This window comes from Mastomys coucha, unplaced genomic scaffold (genome assembly GCF_008632895.1).
Source record: "Mastomys coucha isolate ucsf_1 unplaced genomic scaffold, UCSF_Mcou_1 pScaffold15, whole genome shotgun sequence".
Classification (NCBI taxonomy): Eukaryota; Metazoa; Chordata; class Mammalia; order Rodentia; family Muridae; genus Mastomys; species Mastomys coucha.
The window spans coordinates 26,905,628-26,929,141 of record NW_022196897.1 but is presented as its reverse complement, the minus strand read 5'-3'; the positions used below and the strand labels follow the sequence as shown (position 1 = coordinate 26,929,141).

Here is a 23,514-nt window from a genome sequence, read left to right as displayed (position 1 = left end):
CCCGAGGGAGAAACGGGGGTCCTAGTCAGGTCGACAAGACGTAGGCGAAGAAATGATGGCAGAGATGACACAAGAAGTACAGGATCTGAATGTATTTCTCAGAAATGGCATCAGACTTTTACAGTCATTGCAAAAGAGAGATGGCAAATCTGGCAGCTCAATAGTTGAGGTACATCTGAGGCTATCTAAAACATACTGGGTCTAAAGCAGCAGCTATCTCCTCTGAACTGGTGCTGCATCCCCCGCGCCCAAGTGCTCTGGGCCCCAGGGGACTGCGGATTGCATGAATCTGAGTCCTAGCCCATCTAAGTTCTAGTCTTAGTCTGAGCGCCAGTGCAAGTGCAGCGCAAGTCCCTCTGCAAGTCCCAGTTCTAGTATACAAAGTGAAAAGCAGGCTTAAGTAGCATACAGCAAGCAGGGCAAATTACTAGAGTCACGTAGGCAGGCGGGGGTAACAGCAAAACTGAGGTCACGTAGGTAAGTGACAGCACTTCAAGGTCAGTGGGATTTGGTCTCAGGTGTGAAGAGGAGTGGAGCCCTCCCTGTTGAGGCATTTTGGTATTCCTAGGCTAATTCTCTGATTCTGCTGGAGGCAATGACTAGGGTTCTGACCTTACACTTTTAGCTAATGTCCTTGAGTGGAAGCCCTTCATTCCTCTCTAGTATGCAAAACATTTCTAACTATTGTGAACTATCTATTAGCCTAAAGAATGTGCTAGATCTCCATTGCTAGCTCTGGCAAGGCAGGTTCCTAGAGAGAAATTCTAAGCTATGGATAGCTTGGTATTAAAACTAGGATAGATTGGAAACATTGTGTTGGCCAGGGGACAATGTCCAATCTTAGCCATTTATGAATCATTTCTTGGGGTACCTTTATGCCTAATTATGAGGGCGTGTTGACGATTGGAAAGACTGATCTGGAACACGTCTGAGTTAGGGGATACCAGCGACTGTCTATCCAGGAGGCACAGAACTCCTTTTGAATCCTTATTGCCTCTTATCCTTAATCAGGATTTTACTCCCGATATTTTAGATGTGACTGGAGTAGACGAGTGTGCGTGTCATGAGACCATACTCTGAGTAAGGATTTTCTGCAATCTGAGTCTGCCTCCAATATCTGCTCTGACTTCACGGTAGACCCTGCAAACCAGCCAACTGAATACTGGTCACGCTGGGAGCCCAGCCCCTTGCTTGCTTGCTTTTTTCATTTTAGGTTTTTGAGACAGGGTCATAGATAGTCCTGGCTGGCCTGGAACTCCCTGTGTAGACCAATCTGTTCTAGAACTCACAAGGGATCCTTCTGCCTCTGCCCCTGGAATGCTGAGATTAAAGATGTTTGCTACCCTCACTGATAAGTGGATATTAGCCCTAAAGCTCGGAATGCCCAAGATACAATTCACAGACCACATGAAGCTCAAGAAGAAGGAAGAAGAAGCTCAAAGTGTAGGTGCTTTGGTCCTTCTTAGAAGGGGGAACAAAACACTCAAGGGAGGAAATACGGAGACAAAGTGTGGAGCAGAGACTGAAGGAAAGGCCATCCAGAGACTGCCCCAGCTGGGGATCCATCCCATATACAGTCACCAAACCCAGACACTATTGTGGATGCTGGGAAGTGCTTGAAGTGCCTGTCTCCTGGAGGCTCTGCCAGAGCCTGACAAATACAAAGACAGATGCTTGCAGAAAACCATTAAACTGAGCATGGGGTCCCTAGTGGAGGAGTTAGAGAAAGGACTGAAGGAGCTGAAGGGATTTACAACCCCATTGGAAGACCAACAATATCAACCAACCAGACCCAACTCCACTGCTCCCCCACAAGGGCTCCCAAGTACGAAACCACCAACCAAAGAACACACATAGAGAGACCCATGGCGCCAACTGCATATGTAGCTGAGGATAGCCTTATTGGACATCAGTGGGAGGAGAGGCCCTTAGTCCTGGGAAGGCTCAATGCCCCAGTGTAGGGGAATTAGAGGGCAGGGAGGCAGGAGTGGGTGGGTGGGTGAATGGGGGAGCACCCTTATGGAGGCAGGGGGAAGGAGGATGGGATAGTGGTTTTCTGGAGGGGAAACTGAGGAGGATGACATTTGAAGTGTAAATAAATAAAATATCCAATTAAAAAAATCTCTCAAAACAAAATTTAAAAAAAAGATGTTTGCTACCACGCCTGGCTATTTTTTCTTTTTAATTACATTTTTAGTTATTATGTGTTTATGTGTGTGTATGGGGGAGGTGCAAGCACCATGGCATGTATGTGGAAGTCAGAAGGCATCTTGTAGGAGTTGGTTCTCTCCTTCCACCATGTGGATCACAAGAATAGAACTCAGATTATCAAGCTTGGTGGTAAGTGCTTCAACCTGCTGAGCCAACTCTCTATGATCCAGCTCTTCATTTCTTTAATTTTGCCATTAAAGAATATTATATAGGAACTGGAGAGATGGTTCAATGGTTAAGAATACTGACTGCTCTTCCAGAGTACCTAGGTTTAATCCCCTGCTACTTCCATGGTGATTCACTACCACGTGTAACTCCAGTTCCGAGGGATCTGATGGCCTCTTCTGGTCTCCACACACACCAGGTGTGCACGTAGATACACATGCAAGCAAAACACCAGGAATTTTATATAGGTGGGTGTGATGGTACATTCTGTAATCTTAATGCTTGCAAAGTGAAGGCAGAGGATGGGTTCACATAGTCTGGTAGGTAGATGATTGAGGCCAGTCTAAGAAGATACCTGAGACCCTGTCTCAACCAACACCAGTAAAAGAATTGTATGTAAATGGAATCATGTAGTATGCATGTAAGTCCCTTGAAATTAATTCAGGTTGTTGTATATCAATAGTTTTTTTGTTTATTTGTTTTTTGTTTTGGTTTTTCAAGACAGGGTTTCTCTGTATACTCCTGACTGTCCTGGAACTCACTCTGTAGACCAGGCTGGCCTTGAACTCAGAAATCCGCCTGCCTCTGCCTCCCAAATGCTGGGATTAAAGGTGTGTGCCACCACCGCCCGGCCAATAGTTCATTTTTAAGTTCTATTCTGTGTTATCCAGATAGATCACAATTTTTATTCTTGGGTCATATGGTGAGTATACAGGTTTTTTGGTTTTGTTTTTTCTGGAGCTGGTCTAGTATGTCATAGGCTGGCCTAGGATTCTCTGTGTAGGCCAAGGAGGGCTTTGAATTTTTGATCTTCCTGCTTCTACTTCCCAAGGTTTACAGATGTGTGTTTTTATCTGATAATTTAAACAAAAATTAGATTTCTTTTTATTTTATTGAATGTATAATACAGTTTTCTTTCCTATGAAAAAGGAAGGACTTGAGGTTGGGGAAGCTACATAATTGGCTCAGTGGTTAAGAGCACTTGTTGGTCTCGCAGAGCACCTGGGTTTAGAACCAGCACTTCATAGTATTAACTTCAGGGGATCTGTAGGCAGGCAAATGGTACTTGCAGGCAAAATACTCACGCAATAAAATGTTTTTCTAAGGAAATTTAGTTTTTTAAAAACTTAGTCCTTGGGTTTTTTTTGTTTCTGTTTTTGACTTTTTGTTTTAAAACTTGTAAAACTTGGCATTTTCTTCCCTTTTTCTTTTCAGCGGCTATGTGACTATGTTTGTGATCTGCTTTTGGAAGAGTCGAATGTTCAGCCAGTGTCAACGCCAGTAACAGTGTGTGGGGACATACATGGACAGGTAAATTTCACAAGGAAGTTTTAGGATTTATACTGTCAGTGATCCATTTGTTTGTAACTTGTGTTAGGTGGTGTTAGTCTTCATGCCATGACTGGTTTCTGGTTCACTGTACTAGCAAATAAAAGCAATTGTCATATATTTCATTAACTTTTTTTGAATTCCACTTGTAAAGTATATAGATTGCTATGTTGTTCCGTGGAATAGTGTGGGGTATTCTGTGAGGGTAGAAGATGCAAAATATAAGCATAGACACTCATAGTAATTACAGTTAACAGGAGATGGTTTGATTTTAAGTACTTCCTTCTTGATAATTCAATTATGTCTTATTAAAGTATGCTAATTTCTTTAGTGAGAATGAGAATAGCAAACATTCAGAAGAGAAATATTGCATACTTTTATAGCAAGTCACTGGTAGATGAGATGAAAAAGATTTAGGGAACCTGGTTGGGGAGCTGGCATAAGGACAGGAGGAGCGGGGGTGGGGGGGTTGAGGGGGAGGATTGCAGCCCCATTGGAAGAACAACATAGGCTGGCCTGACCACCCAGTTCTCCCAAAGTCTAGACCACCAACCAAGGAGTGTACCTGGAGGGATCCATAGCTCCAGATACCTCTGTAGCAGAGGGTGGCCTTGCTTGACAGCAGTGGGAGGGGAGGCCCTTGGTCACGGGGAGGTTTGATGCCTCAGTGTAGGGGGGTGCTGGAGCGGTGGGGTGGGAGAGGGTAGGTGGTTAGGGGAGCACCCTCATACAGGCAAAGGGGATGGGGGAAGGGGTATGGGAGAGAGGGGAAGGGGCTGGAATAGGGGTAACTGGGAAGTGGAATGATTAATTTAAAAAAAGGAAAAAGAAAAAGAATTAGTTCATTTTTTTTCATTAGGATTATAGAACCTGGAATACCTGCTAACTTTTTTTATTTTTTAACTTTAAATTTTATTATTTTTAATTGTGTGCGTGTTGTGTAATGTAATGTGCATGTGTGTGCAGGTGTCCTTTGAGGCCAGAGGAGTTGGATCTCCTAGAGTAGGAGTTACAGATGGTACTGAGCCACTTGATATGGGTGCCAGTAATTAAACACTGGTCCTCAGGAAGTACAGGCTATTAACCACTGAGCCACATCTTCAGCCACCACCTGCTGGTTTTGTTTATAAGAATTTCAAAGCACTGACTAAATTATACTTTGACATTAGATCCTGTTAGTGCTCCACCTCTGTTTTAACATTACCTGACTTTGTAGAAGTTCATCACTAGGAACTAAAAGCTGAATAGCTTATTCATACCCTGCTGTGTACATACATTGTAATTGGGACTGTAGGACCTGGAATATGTTATAAACAATCACTCTACCACTCATCTGTCTGCAGATTCCCTTCCTAATGTGATGGTATAAAGGGGGAAAAATGTGTCTAATTTGTCTCTGAATAGAGGCTGCTTAAATTAAAAAAACAAAACAAAACAAAAAACAAAACAATTTAGCCACCAACAAAGCTGTTTCCTTTTTGCTTTTTCAAGCACTTTTCTAGACAGTGGCAGTCCTGCCTCAGCTGCCTAAGTACTAGGATCATAAGTAGGAGCTTCTTCTATTGGTATTTTGGTGCCTATGAAGGCTGGAAGAGGGCATTACAGATGGCTGTTAGCTGCAGTAGAGGTGCTGGGTACTAAAGCCAAGTCTTCTAAAAGAACAGCCAGTGCTCTTTTTTTTTTTTTTTTAAATGGTTGCTGGGATCCGAACTCAGGACCTTCAGAAGAGCAGTCAGTGCTCTTACCCACTGAGCCATCTTTCCAGCCCCTCTTTTGGTTTTTTGAGGCCTGAAACTTGGGATCCCTCTGCCTCAGCTTAGTAGTAGTAGCGTAACAGGTGTATGCCACCATACCATATGACCAAGACTTTTTAAGATGTAAAAAATAAATCTATGAGATTGCAGTCTTTATTTTCAGGATCAAGTTGTGATTCTAAATGAACGTATTGGCAATCATGTCATAATGAGAGACATTGGTATTATGATCTAAGGAATAGATTATAGGCTTCAGGGCTCAAAAAAAGAAGGATTTGGCTATATACTAGCTACTTAAGCTACTTGAGCTTGCACACAGATTCTTTAAGTGGGACCTACAGACCTTGCAAGTGGTAAAAGCAGTGGGTGGATGGATGTGTATGAGTGTGTGTGTGTGTGTGTGTGTGTGTGTGTGTGTGTGTTTGTGCGCACAGGGTATGATGGTACACACCTTTAATCCCAGCACTGGTTTACAAAATGAATTCCAGAACAGCTAATGGCTATGTAGAGAAACCCTGCCTCAAAGAACCAAATAGAAAAGAAACAACAACAAAACTTCTTGTGCTTTATTTACTATGACTAAACAAATACTAGTATGGACATAAGCTAGTAATTTTAAAGGAAACAGTTGACATTATTTGTTGCTAGTTACAACATTTGAGTTTCCTAATGAATATTTTGGATTTGGAAAAGTTTCAATATAATCACAAACCTAACTTTTTTTTCTTAATATGGGGTCTTGTGAGATAGCTCCAGCTGGCCTTGAACTCACTTATGTATGTAAGCCAGGCTGGCTTAGCCCCCCCTTTGCCTCTCAAGTGCTGGGATTAAAGGAGTGTACTACAGTGCCTGAAAGTTTCTGATACTTTTTAAAGATTTTTCTGATAAGTGATGATGTTAGCAAATCTTTCAATGACATATAAAGAAGTATCATTTCATATTCCTAATGACCAATATATATGTGTATATATATCATTTACTCACAGCAGGTGGCAGTAGTATGACCACATTCTGGTATGGTGTTACATTCATTCTAATGTGATTTTAGATTTTGTATTGTGAATTAATCTTTATTTTTCTTGCTGGATTAAAAGTAAAATTAAAATAGTATTAAAAGTAGGATATGCTCTATTTTATGAGAATGCTAACAAACACTGCTCCTCTTGGTGAAGCTGAGGCAGGAATTGCAAAATTCAAGGCTAACCTAGGTCCAAGTTCTCTGGAAAAGCAGACAGTGCTTTTTAACTTCTGAGCTACCTCTCCAGTTTCTACCAATTTATTTTTCCCTTCATGAACTAAAATTTTTGGAGACTTCTAAGTGCTTTTTAGTTTGGGAATTAGATTCTTAGCAGTTTTACATATAATTTAATTCTTCTTTCAAATGTAAATATTTGAAGTCTATTAAACTGTTTACATATTTTATTCCAAATTTATCTTACTCATGCACAAGAATTTATAATTAGTATATATTGCTTTTTTTTTCTTTTTTCTTTTTTTTTACAGTTTTATGATCTTTGTGAACTGTTCAGAACTGGAGGTCAGGTTCCTGATACAAACTACATATTTATGGTATGTAAACACTAGTAATGTCAAGTGCTTATTTAAAATAAAAGGACCTAACTTATTATGTGCAAATTCTATAATAATTGCTATTTAAATGTATGAAAAGGTGAGTCTACTTTTCTATATTTTGTCATGTCTTCCAGTTGCATGTAATTACTCTATTAGTAAACCACTGTATAAATAGGACTGGTTGTCACTGCAGTAATGGTGGGAGAACCACATACAGCCCCTGTTTTAGTCTGTAAATGGATGACTACATGCAGGTATAGTTTGTTATTTCATACTTTTCCCTAATACACACTTGCTATTATGGTGGATTTTTTTTTTTTTAACTTTCCTTTTTGAATATAATGGGGTTTGTTTTTGTTTTTGTCTTTGTTTTCTGAATCTTGTGTGTTTGTGTGTGCACACATGGAGGTCATTGACAGCCTTAGACATTGTTCCTTAGGTGCCATCCACCTGTTCTTGAGAGAAGATCTCTCCTTACCCTGTAACGCCCTAAGTAGGCTAAGCTGGCTCATAGCAAGACCCAAAGTTCTTTGTGCCTGTCTCCCCAGGACTGGTTTGTCAGAACATGGTACCATGCCTTGCTGGTTCTATGTGAGTTCTGTGGATTGAGTTTAAGTATGGCCTCATACCTACAAAGCAAGTACTTTATCTACTAAGCTATCTTTCCAGCCCATTAATAAAAAACTGTGTATGAGTGTTTTGCTTACCTGTGTGTCTGTACTGCATGTGTAACTTATGCCTGTAAGATCAACAGAGAGTATTGGATCCTATGGAACTTGAATTACAGATGGTTGTGAACCACCTGTGGGTGCTGGGAATTAAACCCAGGCCTTTTGCAAGAACAAGTGCAAAGTTCTCCTAATATTAATAATTTAATATTTCAAGTTTTTAAAGGTTTGTTATTTTTTATGTTTATGGGTGTTTTGCCTGCATGTATTTACCACATGCATGCTTGGTGCTCATGGAGGCCAGAAGAGAGTCTCAGATCCCCTGGAACTGGAGTTAGAGATGTTAGCTACAGTGTAGATGTATATATAGAATAGAACAAAGGTCCTCTGGGAAACAGTCATTACTCTTAACTACTGATCCACCTCTCAAACCCTATTATAATTTTTTAAAGCTATTTTCTAAATATTGGTATATTATTGGTCTAAGTCGGACATTAGTTGGAAGTGTAAATAGTATTTTATATATGTAGTGTTTTTTCTGTTTGTTTGTTTGTTTTGTAAGGGGTCTTGACTGTGTTGTCCTGGCTGACCTGAAGCTGTCTAAGTAGACCAGGCCTACTCTCTGATTTATTGTCTTGAGAACAGAATCTCTTACTGAGCCAGAAACTCAGGATTTCAGTAGGTTAGCCAGGTGGCCAGTCCCCAGTGTTTGTTATAGGCATGTGCAACCAATTTTTTACATCCATATTATAGACTCAAAGCTCCTCAAGCATATAGAGAAATAACTCCTGTTTTTAAATAATTTCTTTTTTGTTTGTTTGTTTGTTTTTTGTTCTTTCAAGTCAGGGTTTCTCTGTGTAGCCCTGGCTTCCTGGAACTCACTCTGTAGACCAGGCTGGCCTCAAACTCAGAAATCCGCCTGCCTCTGCCTCCCAAGTGCTGGGATTATGATAGGTATGCGCCACCACTGCCCAGTTTAAATAATTTCTTAAGAAATTATTTTTTAAAGCAATGTACAGCTGTTTATTATTGTTCTTTTGGACTATTACTCTATTGTACACTTTGTAACTGTAAACTTTTACTTTACAGGGTGATTTTGTAGACAGAGGTTACTATAGTTTGGAGACCTTCACTTATCTTCTTGCACTAAAGGCTAAGTGGCCTGACCGTATTACACTTTTGAGAGGAAATCATGAGAGTAGACAAATAACACAGGTGTATGGATTTTATGGTAAGACCTTCTTTTCTCTGATTCTGAGTGGTGTTTTACTTTTAGGGGAAAAAGTTGTGTAAGTCATATATGTACTTTGTTTTGTTTTAGCTTTACTCCACATTCCCACAGTCAACTGAAAATCTTGCCATATTGTGAAAGGCTGAGTGCTGTTACTAAAGCTTTGGTATACATCTTTTTAAATTAGTATTAAAAAAAAAAAAAGAATGTGATCTTAAATTTCCCACTTTGGAATCACTGATTACTTGTTAAAAATGCATATTGTGGGGCCTCTGAGGTGACCCAGTGGGTAAAGGCACTCACTGCTAAGCCTGATAACCCTAGTTTGTTTGCCAGGGCCCACATGGTGGACTAAGAGAACTGACTCCTGGAGGTTAGTCTCCGCATGTGTGTACTACAGCATAACTTCCAATATACACAGAGAATGAATAAATAAAATAACATTTTTTAAAAATTACTGTATTATCTTTAATTATGTTTAGATTTGTGCATTTGTGTGTATGCACACATGTGTGCATTAGAGGCCAGAGGCATTGGTTCCTCTGGAGTTACAGTTATGAGTTGCCTGATTGAGTACTGAGAATTGACTTCAATCTTCGGTTCAGTCTTAACTGCTGAGCTATCTTTCCAACCCCAATTAAAAAAACAACAACAACAAAAAAAAAAACCAAAAAAAAAAAGTAGATTGCTGGGTCTCACTTCAAACATTGTAATCAAATTCAGCATAGGACCCTAGAATCTTCTGATGATAGATGCTGTGCATATTAAATACTGGGGTTTTATCTGCCATGGCCCCCCTCCACACCCCCTCTCCTCTCCTCTTCTTCATTTTGGTCAGTGGGGGGCGGTTGAATCCAGAACCTATGTATTCTAGGACCTGTATTCTACAACTGAGCTGCATCCCCAGTCCTCCTATTCATGTTCTTAGTCGGCTTTCTTACTTCCTTAATTTTTTGGTGGTTTTGTTTATTTTTCACAGAATGTCTCCATAGATACCCATAGAGGCCTATAGTGGCCTAGATGTCACTGTCATCGAACTCAGAAATCCGCCTGCCTTGATGACATGATCCTTCTGTGGCAGCCTCCTAAATGCTAAGATTTTGGAATGTTTGGAAAACATGAGATTTCTTGAGGATAAGACAGAAATCTGTTTTATATGTACAATATATAATTTTATTATAAAATATAATTTGTATACATTATATATTATAGTCTGAAAATAATTTTGTCTAATACAAATTGTCTCTAATCTGAAAACTCACAACCCCAAATCATTATCTGTCAAGTCTGAGACTTTAGCACCCCAGCGACACTCAGAAGTTCCAGGTTATGGGTCTGGCACTTGAAAGTTTCAGATTTTCCATACTTTTGTTTTATGTAGGGGGCACATACCCAGGGCATACAAACTAAGCACTTGGTCACTAAGCTACACCTCAAGCACTAAACTGAAATCTGAAATGCAAATGGAACACAAACCTGTTTTTTTTTTTTTCTTTTTCTTTCTTTGTTTCTGGAATTTTGAGATAGAGTTTTGCTGCATAGATCTGGGTGGGTTGGAGCTTTCTGCTTGGCCAAGCTGGCCTTCAACTTTTGTGGCATTCCTTTTTTTGTTTGTTTGTTTGTTTGTTTGTTTTCGAGACAGGGTTTCTCTGTATAGCCCTAGCTGTCCTGGAACTCACTCTGTAGACCAGGCTGGCCTCGAACTCAGAAATCCGCCTGCCTCTGCCTCCCAAGTGCTGGGACTAAAGGCATGCGCCACCATTATTCTTGCATTGCATTGCATTCTTGCTGCCAACTTTATTCTCCTAAATGCCTGAGCACTCACATGGGAAGAAATATTTCAGATAAGGCATATGAAACATTTGTTTGTTTATTTGAGAAATGATCTCATTCTGTAGCTCAGGCTAGCCTGGAACTCACTATATGTCCCAAGTTAGCCTCAAAAATTTAGTAATTCTCCTAATTACTGAACATTTATTTATTTATTTATTTATTCATTTATTTGTTTGCCTATGGATAGGATCTCATTCTGTAGCCCAGGCTGGTCAAAAAGTCAGTATCTGATCCATAATGGCCTTATAATTATGATAATCCTCCTGTCTTAGTCTCCCAAATTCTGGGATTATAGATATATATCCTTTGTTGGTTGGTTGGGGTTTTTTTTTTTTGTAGGGTTTTTGTTTTATTTTGTTAAGTCAGGATCTACCTACCTAGCTCTGGCTATCCTGGAACTATATTTATCAAGCTGGCCTTGAATTCAGATCTGTCTGCCTCTATGTCTTGAGCACAGAGATTAAAGGCATGTGCCACATGCCTTTTTTGTTTTAAAGGAATATGGAAATAAACATTTAAAACATTTGTGTGTATGTAGACTAGTGCTAATGTACTTACAACATGGCCATGCATAGAGGTCAGACACAATTTAAACAGTTTATAGTAGTTGGTTCTTTTCTTCAAGCATATGGGTTCTGGGGGTTGAACTAGGTTGTCAGGCTTGGTGGCAAGCCTGAGATTATATCTTAATCTTTATTTTATTTAAAGATATGTAAATGTGTGTGTGTGTGTGTGTGTGTGTGTGTGTGTGTGTGTGTGTGTGTGTGTGTTTTAACATGCTCACTATTGTATCACAGTATGGCCTAGAATTTCCTATGCAGACCACCACCAGATCTATTTCCCTGTGCCTCCCAAGTCCAGAAATTGAAGGCATGTATCACATCTGTACATCATTTTTGCCGGAAATGGTGGCACATACCTTTAATCCCCTTGGGAGGCAGAGACAAGTGGATGTCTATGAGTTTGAAGCCAGAATGAACTATCAACAAATCGAGTTCCAGGATAGCCAGGACTCTGTTACACAGAGAAACCCTGTCTCAAAAAAACAAACCAAAAAAATTATGTGCATTTTTATTTTATGTGTCTGAGTGTTTGCTTGCATGTATGTCTGTGCATGATGTACATGCTGTAAACTGAATGCAGGTCCTTTGCAAAAGTATTAAATGGTCTTAATGGCTGAGCCATCACTCCAACCTCCCAGTGTATTTTCAGCCTCTCAATATTTATTTTTAGTGTGATTCCATTGTAATTGAAGTCATTTATAAAAGTTGCCGTGCATGTTATTGTGATGCTTAAAAGGCTTAGCTTTTTTTTTTGCAACATTTTAAATTTTAGACTTAGATTATAGATACTAAAAAATATATGTATAAGAAAAAAAAAGACAGAGAAATGTTTTATGTGTGTAATTATACCACTGAAGTCTTCAATGTAAGGCAAAGGAGCAAAAAGGAGAGAGGTTGTAGGATCTTTCAGTCAGTATGTTTTAGCTGAAGAAAATGCTAACAGTACCAAATGTGGTGTTGAGTTTTCTCTTTCTCAAAAGTGTGTTCATCTAGTAGTTTTATATAACAACAAGGTAAGTAGTTACTCGGGAAAAGATCATGTTATTTACCATGGGATTTACAGTGATGTAAAGCCATAGATAGCTATTAATTATATTGATTGTTTAATTCATACTGATAAACATACACTGGAGGCTTCACTTTTTTAAATTACATTTATTTGTATATGTGTGTACACGTGTTCACATTCTCCTGTGAATGTCCGTGAGAATGTATGAAGCTGGGCTGTGGTAGCTCATGCCTTTATTCTCAGGACTCAGGAAGCAGAGTGGATCTTTTAAGAAGGTATGTGCAGAGCTGGAGAGATGGCTCAGCCGTTAAAGGCTAGGCTCACAACCAAAAATATAAGAATGTATGTGCATGTTCGTGTGTGTATATCAGCAGTGGAGGTCAGAGGACAACCTGAAGAACTTGGTTCTTTCTCTCTACCATGTGGATTCTGGGGTTCAAAGTCAGATTATCAGGCTTGGGGACAAATGCCTTTAATTGGTAAGCCATCTTCTTGACTCTTTTGAGTCTAATCAGTTCTGCCTGTTAGAACTTGACTAGATGCAGAATTTCGAGACAGGATTTCTCTTGTCCTGGAACTCACTCTAGCCCAGGCTGACCTCGAACTCAGAAATCCACCTGCCTCTGCCTCCCGAGTACTGGGATTAAACACGTGCACCACCACTGCCCAGCAATAACATTCACTAATGAGAACATTTCTGTTTTCTTCACAGATGAGTGCCAAACCAAATATGGAAATGCTAATGCCTGGAGATACTGTACCAAAGTTTTTGACATGCTCACAGTAGCAGCTGTAAGTTTTTATGAATCTCTTTAGAACTTCAGATATTTTTCTTGCCAATAACAGTACATGTTTTTAGCAGTTGTGGCCATTTACTTAGTTTTAGTATTTATCATTGAATTTATACATGACTAAATTTGAGTTTATTATTGTCCTTTGTTATTCTTTTTTTTTCTAGTTAATAGATGAGCAGATTTTGTGTGTTCATGGTGGTTTATCTCCTGATATCAAAACACTGGATCAAATTCGAACTATTGAACGAAATCAGGAAATTCCTCACAAAGGAGCGTTTTGTGACCTGGTGTGGTCAGATCCTGAAGATGTGGACACTTGGGCAATCAGTCCCAGAGGAGCAGGTTGGCTATTTGGAGCAAAAGTCACAAATGAGGTAAAGATTACTCTTTTGGAAAAGTAATTCTTTGATTGGTAAAAGAATAATGGAAAGCACATATATTAAACTCATAGCCTAATTTCTTAAAATTATGGTTGTTATTGGGTATCAGATTCCTACTATAGTTGATTAATTTATGCTTCCTGAATGGTTCAGTGAGATTATGAGAGTACCTATTCCAGCATTATCTGCTGATATTATTAAAATAATAATTAAGTAACAGGATCACCAAAACAAGATAGGCAACTTTTTTGCTTGTTTGTTTTAATGGCAGGTCATATATCCTGAAACATATATATTCTGACAGTCTAATCCTGATTGAGTTCAAATTTTATTTTACTTTTTTTTTTTTAACAATTTTTAAGCTTTTTGGTTTTTTTTGATGCAGGGTCTATGTAACTCTGGTTGTCTGATCTCACTATGTAGACTAGGCTGGCCTCTAACTCACAGAAATCTGCCTGCCTCTACCTCTACCCCACCCCATCCCCAGTGCAGGGATTAATGGTGTGCACCACTATGCATGGCATAATCTTTATTTTTTATTTTATGTATATAGATGTTTTGCCTGTGTCTATGTCTGTGTATCATATGCATGAAATGCTTGAGGAGGCCAGAAGAGAGTGTTAGAGCTCTTAGGACTGGAGTTACAAGTGGTTTTGAGCTACTGCATGGTAGTTGGGAGTCAAACCCCTATCTTCTGGAAAAGTAGCCATCGCTATTAATCACTAAAACATCTCTCTAGCCTGATTTCACATTTTAAAATAACACACATGAGCTAAGAGAACCCAATATTGTCCAAGGTATGTACCGAATCTTCATGACTAGGTGGAAACAAGAACCATTAGGGTGAACAGTTAGGCAGCAATAATACAATATAACTTCTTGTTTAAAACTTATAAAGCATATTATGATTATAATCTTTAATTTCTGATCATCTACAGTGCTGGCTGCATGAATACAGCAACAGTTTTAAAATTCAGATACTATTTGCTAAAACTTTAGGATAAATAAATTATAAATAAGCTATACAAGAAATTCTGACATCTACTATTTTATGACTACAGCTTTATCAAAGTATGAACCTAGTTGTCCTATACATATACAAAATAATGCATACATCAAAAGAGCCAAGTACAAGCATATGGGCAAATAACATTCACAGACACAGGGATGATGTTCTGTCGTGATATGTTCCAACATAATGGAGTCATAGATCCAGGCGCCGGGACCATTGGTTTGTCCTCAGTTATGGAAAGATTTTACCCAGTCTAGACCTTTTTCTCTTTTAGATTATAAAGAAGGATAATTTCTTTGTGGCATGCAGTAAATCCTCATATAATGTTAAAAGTAATGTTATTATGAAGTTATTAAGTAGAAAACCTTTGCTTTGTAATTGATAGTAATTATATAATTATTTTCCCCTAGAAATTTCTTTTTTTACCTGATACAGTTCTTAACTAGGTGGTACAGGCTGGCCTCAAACTCTCAGTTCTCCTAGTGTTTTCTGTAATGTTTATTTGCTTGTTTATTTCTCTCTCTGTATGTGTGTGTGTGTGTGTGTGTGTGTGTGTGTGTGTATGTATACATATATATATACACACACACATACATATATATGTATATATACACACATATATATGTATGTGTATATATATGCTCACACATACACACACATGTGTTAGAGGGATGTGAAGAAGTTATTGGACAACTTGTGGGAGTCAGTATTCTCCTATCCTGTAGGTTCTGGGATCAAATTCTTGTTATCAGGCTAGGTGACAGGTTCTTACTACCAACCTAGCCATCTATTATTACTATTATTATCATCACTACTACTACCATTACTACTGCTACTACACTGCTACTATTACTGTTTTAAAGATGTGCTGTCTCTTTGTTGCAGAGGTAGGTTTCAAATTTGTGGACACAAGTGATCCTCCTACCCAGCCTCTCAAGTAACTGAGAGTACAGGTGGTAATTACTGTACCTGCCTCAGAAACTTGTAATTGTGGACCTTGTACCTACTTCAAGATAGACTTGGACCAAAATGACTGGAAATTTTAGGAATGATTATAGAATGGGGTTTAGAATCATGATAACTTTATTCGTGATACTTGCTGCTTGGAATGGTTACTAAGCACTTGAATGGAATACTTACAAAGCTTTTCTAAATTTCAGTTTGTTCATATCAACAACTTAAAACTCATCTGCAGAGCACATCAGCTTGTGCACGAAGGCTATAAGTTTATGTTTGACGAGAAGCTGGTCACAGTGTGGTCTGCTCCTAACTACTGCTATCGCTGTGGAAACATTGCTTCCATCATGGTCTTCAAAGATGTCAATACGAGAGAACCAAAGTTATTCCGAGCAGTTCCAGATTCAGAACGTGTTATTCCTCCCAGAACCACGACGCCGTATTTCCTTTGAGGCCTTTGCCATCCCGCTGGCCCACTTTTTGCCCTCTTTTACCCCAACTTTCTTGTACCCTCTACAATATACTTTTTATTGAGCACTTTGCTGCTGAAATGCTGCCTCTTGCCTTTTTTTTTTTTTAATTTTAAATTATCTAAATTTATTGTTTGTTATGGTGTCAATAGCAGTGTTTTTCTATCAGTTTTGTCACTCATCCTATCCCCACCTTGGACTTGTTTGAGAAGACTTGAGAAATGTCTTAATACTCACATTGCTGCATGTAGCTCTTGCTTTTTTGCTGTTCTGGGGAGACAGGAAGCATTTCTTTTTTTAAAAAGCCAATTGACAATTACATGGAAATCTTCCTCATTTGTATCAGCCAGCCTTCTGTTTTTGTTTGGTAGGGTTTAAGAAATTTCAGCAGCAAAGTTGTCCAGTGGGCAGGATGGACTGCATATGCCTGAGTCATGTACCCTTGTCCCGGCTGTAAACTTCACTGTCCTTTGTTGGATGATAATTTGATGTTTTAAAAGGGTATAAAATAAATTGGTCTAAAGGGCTGCCCTCCTTGTTGTGTTTTTAAATTTTAGTTAAAAACTGCTACAGCTATGACTTTGTACATTAAGATAATTGTACTGATCTTTTTTCAGAAACTTGTATTTTTTAATAAAACAATCTTAAAACCCAGATAGGTTAAGTGTTAGAAATTTTAAACAACTTACATTGTTAGCTAAATGTTACTTTTTCTTTCTTACTTTTTTCTTCTTTCTCTTTTTTCCTTTTTCGTTTTCTTTGTTGAGTTTTTGACCCTTTAGTTGAGTTAAAAATTTCAATTGAAATTCAATATTTTTTTAAAAAATCACTAAATTGTGCCTAAATAACATAACTGCCATATTAATGTTTTTATTTCTATAGTATTAGAAAAACATTTAATACTTGTAGCATTGATGTGTTGATTTGATACCAGTTGAGTAGAATGTGCTCAGTCCAGTTTACACTCTGTCATGAGTATCATCAAGTGAACACATGTACTTTTCAATAGCAAGCATTCTCTCACTGTAACCCTTGACCTTAACTTTTACAAAGTGTTCAGTTTTTAACTGCGATTTTAAAGGCTGAACAATCGGAACCTTTGTGTTTGTGAACTATAATCTGAAGCAGATTACTTAAAGTATGAGAAGAAACAGACTGCTCTCTTGTGAAGGTCTGTCATACCATATTTCAGCTTTGTGCTTGTAACTTGACTATCTAAAGGGTTGTGATGATCAGTTCTTGATACATATAATTGTCCACTTAATAAGGACAAGTATATCATTATCTCATGACTGTAGTCATAGATGATTTTGGGATGTACCATCTTATGAAATTGTTGGTATCCCTTTATAATTTCTTGTCATCCCAGGAAATTCATGTGAAGCCGATTGATAAAGCACTTTAGCATCTGTTCAGGTAGTTTTAAAAACAACTTTTCCCCTTCAGGATAAGAACTTCCAGGTTATCTAACAATGCAATAAAGATCTTAATAGTCTAAGCTTCTTGGCAAATAGTCTTTCATCAGGGTTTCTTTTACTGAATGAGCACAATATTATTTTGATTTTATTTGTCCCCAATCACCCAGCTCCTTGTACAGTTTTTAATTGTGTAGCTCTATGAAAGAAGTGGCTGAGACATTTGATGCACACACTTGAACTAATAGTGGACCAGTAGCTTTCTGTTACTGTCCTAACCCCAGTGTAATTCAGGTGTAAAGGTATTTTTATCTCACAGGAATATGTAGCTATGTATTTTACTAATTGTGAAACACTGGAATTAATGATGCAGACAACTTGGTGTGGTTTTTGAACAGCTTTGCAGTATTTTCTTGTTCATGTTACTATATATTGTATTTAAGTGCTTGCCCTCTACTGCTTTTAAGTTGTACCAGTAAAACCAGTAACTCTCAATCCCCTTTCCAAGTCACACTCCTTAGCTTAGTTGATGTAGCTGTTTTCATTCTCCTTGTAATGTGACTTATTTTCAAGTCATGGTGTACTGCATTTGTTTGTCACTAGCTGGGCATGTGCCAATAATATTCTGTCCATTCCTTAACTGCCATCTCTGTTTTGCCTGACTATTCTTCCACTGATAATGGCTTTGGGGCATGGAAAAAAATAGTTTTTGCTATTAAGACTTGTGAAGGAAAGAGAGAGTGAATGTATTGGACTTTGTAAGCCTAAAAAAGAATATTTGGATCCCTCTACTAAACAAGGGCTATGTATTATACAGAGTAATCTTGTGGGAGATACTTGCAAGCCAGAGATCTGTAGGCGAGGGAATCTGCTACTCCCTGTATCTAGACCGAATGTAAAATCCCTTGTGTTGTATCAATGGAGCTAAGAACTATTTTTATTTGCCTGTGATATACTTGGTTTCTAATAAAGTGTTCTAGGCTCCAGTGAGAACTGTCTACTTTGAATTGCCATCTCCTCCCTTTCTTCATTGGCTGGTAGACTTTTGGCTAGTTTTCCATAGGTCAATGCTTCTCCCTGAAGAATCTCATTTCTTTAAATGTGTTCACGTTCACTCGTGCGTGATCCTAAAAAGCCTTGACTACATCTAATATACAACCTGTACCAACTCCTATTCCATCTGGATGTCTAGAACTGTTGGAAGATTTTGACATCTTAAATGCTGAGTTTTGCTTTTGAAATAAGGTTCAAAATGTTCATTGCATTTAAGATCTGTGTGTGTTTGTAACCCCAGCTCTGGGTGTTGGAAAATGCCTGTACTGTGAAAGCCTGCCATTGTCAGAAGTCGAATCGCTTTTGTCAGCTTCTAGAAAATTATGTACAGAGTTGAAGAGATTTAACTACAAGATTTATCTACAAGAATCCAAATTTTTAAATGTCATTGTTTTTTAAATGCTAATGTTTGTAAAGCACCTTCAGTTCTTTGAATGAAAGGTGCTACATTCCCTCGGTGTCAATTAATAAAAAGATTATAGGAAGTTTGTGAAAAATAATTTTATCTAATACAGTCTATAGAATTCCCTGAGAAGAAGGTAGCATTTCATATAATTTATGTTTTCAAAGAAATGCTTGCTTTTTCACTTGGTTGCCTGACTGGTGAATAGAACTAACCTTTTTCTCCCCCTGCATTTGCCTATGGGCTAAGTACTCCAGTTTCTTAAAAACACTATTGTTCCAACCCGGATTCTGTGCCCAGTACCATGCTTCATGAAGTCATCACAACTCAATTGTGTATTTAGAGTTGTGGAAATGAAAATGAAAAGTATGGTAATCAAAACCAACAAGAAACATTTGAGAAGTCTCTAGAACAACGCAAGTTTCCTTCATCGCATGAATATGTGACTTTCTTATGAGAATAAGTTTGTGCTTAGATTACTAACATGGTCCTTAACTAAACAATGTATGTATGAGGTTTATGCACAGTTTCCTCTATGTACTTCAACAAAAACATTTATTGTATAATAATATGCCACTGAGTACCTAATAATGGTTCTCACATTTTGTATATAAATGAGAGTGAAATATATATTTAAATCTATAATCAAGCATTTTAGGTAGTTGCTAATCATGTCCTATTTTGCAGTGCTGAGGAAAAAACTCAGGGCCTTGGGGCCTTATGCATGCTAGGTAAGTGATCTTCCACTAAGCTACATTCCCAGCCCAGGCATGTTGGTTTTTTTTTTCTTTTTTCTTTCTTTTTTCTTTTTTTCTTTTTTGGACTGGGTAGGGCAGTTCAGACAGGTTCTTACCATATAGACCAAACTGTGCCTTCCAAGTGCTGGGCTTTAAGACATACTCCACCATTCCTAACCTATGTCTTGTGGTACTTTTGCTATGGATCTCTGCCTGTGTTGCTTCCCCACTGCCCAACACTAATGAAGAAATGGGATTGGAGAGAGAACAAGTAACTTGTCAAGGTCACACAGGAGAACTGGAACGTGAACCCAGAGGGCACACCACAGTGACTGCTCAGGCCTTCTATTTTAAGCACTATTGGTTTTTGCAGCTGTGTGACCCTGAACAAATTGAATTCTCTGATCTTTTATTACTGTTCTGTAAGGAATATAGTAAAGTTGATTATAGTATTAAAAATAGCACCCACAAAATGGCCCAAAGCTGCAACTTACTGAGGACCCAACCAAAGTCAGTGTGATTAAGAAAAGGAACCCAGAGTGAAACATAATTGCTAACAGTATAGTTTAAAAAGATAGGTTTATTTGTCCTATGTGAGTGAATTTTGCCTGCATTTATGTTATGTGCAGAGTTCAGAAGAGATCATGAGATCCAGGATTAGGTATGATTGTGAGCCACCATGTCAGTGCTAGGAACTGAACCCAAATCCTCTGCAAGTACAAGTGCTCTTAACCACTGAGCCCCACAGTGTAGCCTTTTCAATACAGGAAGTGTTTGGTGCAGGAGGAGTCATGAAATAGTGGGCTGGAGTAATTGAATGTGCATGTTTTATACAAGCCCAGAAGCTGAGATGATAGAACTTGGACACAACATGAAGTATTCATTATAGAAAGGCCCAACAACTAGGAGCAGCAGTTATGTTGACAGGTTGTCTCTGCTTCAGAGAAGACTGTCCAATCATGGAAAATGTTGGAAAGATTACCTCAGGGCTCCTCCCCCTGAAAATCCTTAATTTCTTCTTGCTGGATTGATAAGGTGATTGGAAATAGGCTAAAATTGGCATGATTCTGGCCCTAGGGGTACATCATTGGGGAGGGGAACAGCAGAATTTTGATATTTTCCCGAGTTATGGCTATTTTTAAAATCCCATAAGAGGACTGGAGAGATGGCTATATGGTGAAGAAAACAGGCTACTCTTCCAGAGAAGCCTGGAGTTCATTTCCCAGCACCCACAACCTGTAAATCACAACTTGTAACTCCAATCTCAAGAATCCTACATGGACACCCGATACGCATGTAGCATACAGGAGCAAAACACCCATACACATAATTAAAAATTTTAAATTCCCTTAACATCTTAACATAATGCAATTCCGAAGAAGCACATACTGGGGTTCCTAGGCTACATCCTCAGCAGTGGGCCAGCAAGGTAGCTTAGCAGATTAAGGTGTTTGCCACCGATTGACCTGATTTTGATTCCCCAAGGCCCACATGATGGAAGGAGAGTTGTCCCACAAGCTGTCGTCTGGCCTCCTAAATGCCCTAGCATTCATTCACATGACTCATGACACATTTCCTTTCCTCTCCTTTCCCCCTTTTTTTTTACTCTCTCCTCCCTTTCATAAATGCAATAAGAGTAGCTCCTCAGCAATGCAAAAATAAAATCCCACTACAACTTGGCAGATTGCAGCATCGAAGATAAGTGCAAGACGAATCATTTAGGAATAAAGGAGAACTTGCACCAAATACATTTGTGAAAATTTAGTATCTCAATATTTAGGGTACTATCCACTTGTGGAGATTTGTGAGATTCTTCTCTTGCATTTTTATTTACTGTTGTGTGCTGTGTGTGCAGGTGTGTGTCATGTGCATGTGGAGGTCAGAGTCTTTGAAAGCATTCATTCCTCTGTGGGTCTGATGACAAGCCTCAACGTCAGGCTTGAACAGCAAGCACCTTTTACTCTGCTGAGCCATATATCTGCCACTAGATTGTTGGTGTGTGTTCTAACAAAACGTGTTCTAATAAAATGAAAATGGCTCAAGAGAAAGTTTTATGCCTTCTCTCAAATGGAAGAAATGAACTTAGAATCTGCCATACAGATTTGCACAGATCTTTAGAATTATATTCTTCAGGTGCATTACATATACATCTATATTTTCAAAGATAGTTCTTTGTTAGAGCAGAATATTAAAGGTTTCTAGTATTAATTATACTTATATGATGGTAGTTTTGCATGCTTAGGTCTGTCAAAAACCCAGTGAAATTTTATACCAAAAATGATTAACTGGTTAGATTTTTGAATCATCTGCAATGGCACAGAATGGCTAGCTTATACAAGAAGCAGTTCTTTTTAGGCTTTACAAAATGGACTACATTCCTTGTGGTTTTTGTAATTGGTTTTTTTGGCAATGCTGTTTCTTTTCTTTTTCTTTCTTTTTTTTTTTTTCCGAGGTAATTAAAGAAATTCTGCTTTCTTACAAGTTTACACCCAAGCTTAGGATCTTTCCTGCAGCCAAACTGCTGGACCCCTACAATTTGAGATCGAGTCCTTTTTGAAGGGTAACACTAAGTCGCAGGGACTGCATTCGAGGTGACTCAGAAGACTATGATAGCTGTTTGGCCCTCGAACTTCTGAATGTATCTGGAGAAAGTGCAGTGCTTGATTTTGGTTCTGTAGCGGTGCGGAGGAGGCGGAGGAATTAGCAGGTGTCTGGGAGGTGTCTGGGGTGCGGGATGCTAGCCAAAGAGAACCTGCAGGCAGGTGTCTGGCGCCGGAGATGTAAGTCCTCTTTTCTGGCACTCGGAGGCGCTCAGGGCTCCTCCCGCTCTGCTAGCAGTCTTTAAGGCACCTCTGCCGCCACCTGCAGTCTCAACCAAACCTCGGGGTGGGCCTCGCGGGACCTGATGGCCTAAGTGCCCAATCAGCGGTCGGATTCTCAGGTTCCCTGCCGTTGTGGCCAATAGAAACCGAGGAAAGGCGAGGAGCGGGCGGGCCCGGGCCCCGCGGCAAGCCTGGCCGAGGCGCGAGGCCCTCCTCCCGTCTCTCCGCCTACTCCAGCCTCCGCCGCTTCAGCTTCCCGAGCGAGCCCTGCGGCCGCCGGAGCATCTCCCGCGGCGGAGCAGGAGCCGGATGGTCAGAGGAGCCCGGCAGTCCCAGCAGCCGCGGAGTCGCCTGGCCCCCAGGTAGGGTGGGCTGCGTTGCGAGGCGGAGGCTAGGGGCGAGGGGCCCAGAGAGCCGGCCTGGGGGTGGCGGCCGTGGTGTCGAGGCGCCGAGCCCTGAAGGGGCGGGGGGACAGGCACTCAGCATCTCGGGGGCGCCAAGGGAGAGCAGCTCATGGGGCGGGGAGCGAGGGCGCGCGCCCCACCGGGGAGCCAAGGAATGCGGGGAACCGGGTCTGAGGGGCGGGGCCGTGTCTGAGGGGAGCTTGGGGGGCCTGCGGTTCTGGGCAGACAATGAGGCCGACTGGGCGGGTGGTTGGGGAAGCCGAACATTTTGGGCATTGAACCGAGAGCATTCGGGGACCAGTGAGTCCCGGGTCGCTTGGTCGTGGGAGGGAGGGAGCCCTGCATGAGGGGTGTTTGTAAGGTCACGGGTAGGCAGAGCCCACCTGTGGTCAGCCTCTGGCCCCCGAAGGTGGTACATGGAGTGCCCCACCGGCAAGGCAAGGCAAAGGGTGTGTTGTCTTAGTTATGGGTCTCATTTGTTTGATCTGTAGACTGTCTGGCACAGTGGAGAAACCACCTCGAAAACGGAAAAGCAGGTAAGGCAAATGCCTTCCTCTCTAGCTTCGTGTTTTTTGTTTGCTTGGCTGCCCCTGTGCTGCATAATTATGTGGTGAGTAGATAAAGTTTCTTGTTTAGGTCCTTTTTATAGTAAATTCGACAGCATGGAATTCGACGGTATTCCCTTTGAGAACTTCTAATTAACCACCACCACCCCTTTCAGGTATATGATGC

The 23,514-nt window shown here is 39.8% G+C and overlaps 2 protein-coding genes across 3 annotated transcripts in view; both read left to right on the top strand.

Moving 5' to 3' along the window:
* Nucleotides 1-3,585: 3,585 nt before the first annotated feature.
* Nucleotides 3,586-18,901, top strand: Ppp6c (protein phosphatase 6 catalytic subunit; the record flags this gene model as incomplete). The annotated part of the gene is made up of 6 exons (XM_031373197.1): nucleotides 3,586-3,687; nucleotides 6,963-7,028; nucleotides 8,789-8,930; nucleotides 13,048-13,127; nucleotides 13,294-13,503; nucleotides 15,682-18,901. Coding segments are annotated over 6 exons (849 nt in total), but the record flags the coding sequence as incomplete, so codon positions are not given.
* A 3,657-nt stretch (nucleotides 18,902-22,558) lies between these two features.
* Nucleotides 22,559-23,514, top strand: part of Scai (suppressor of cancer cell invasion) — a 107,319-nt gene continuing 106,363 nt past the window's right edge. Inside the window, exons 1-2 of one of the 2 annotated variants that reach the window (XM_031370131.1) lie at nucleotides 22,559-22,740; nucleotides 23,274-23,318. In XM_031370131.1, coding sequence (XP_031225991.1) covers nucleotides 22,688-22,740; nucleotides 23,274-23,318 — 98 coding nt within the window. In that variant the 5' untranslated portion in view covers nucleotides 22,559-22,687. The remainder of the gene's footprint in view (nucleotides 22,741-23,273; nucleotides 23,319-23,514) is intronic. The other variant, XM_031370133.1, reaches the window with a different exon arrangement.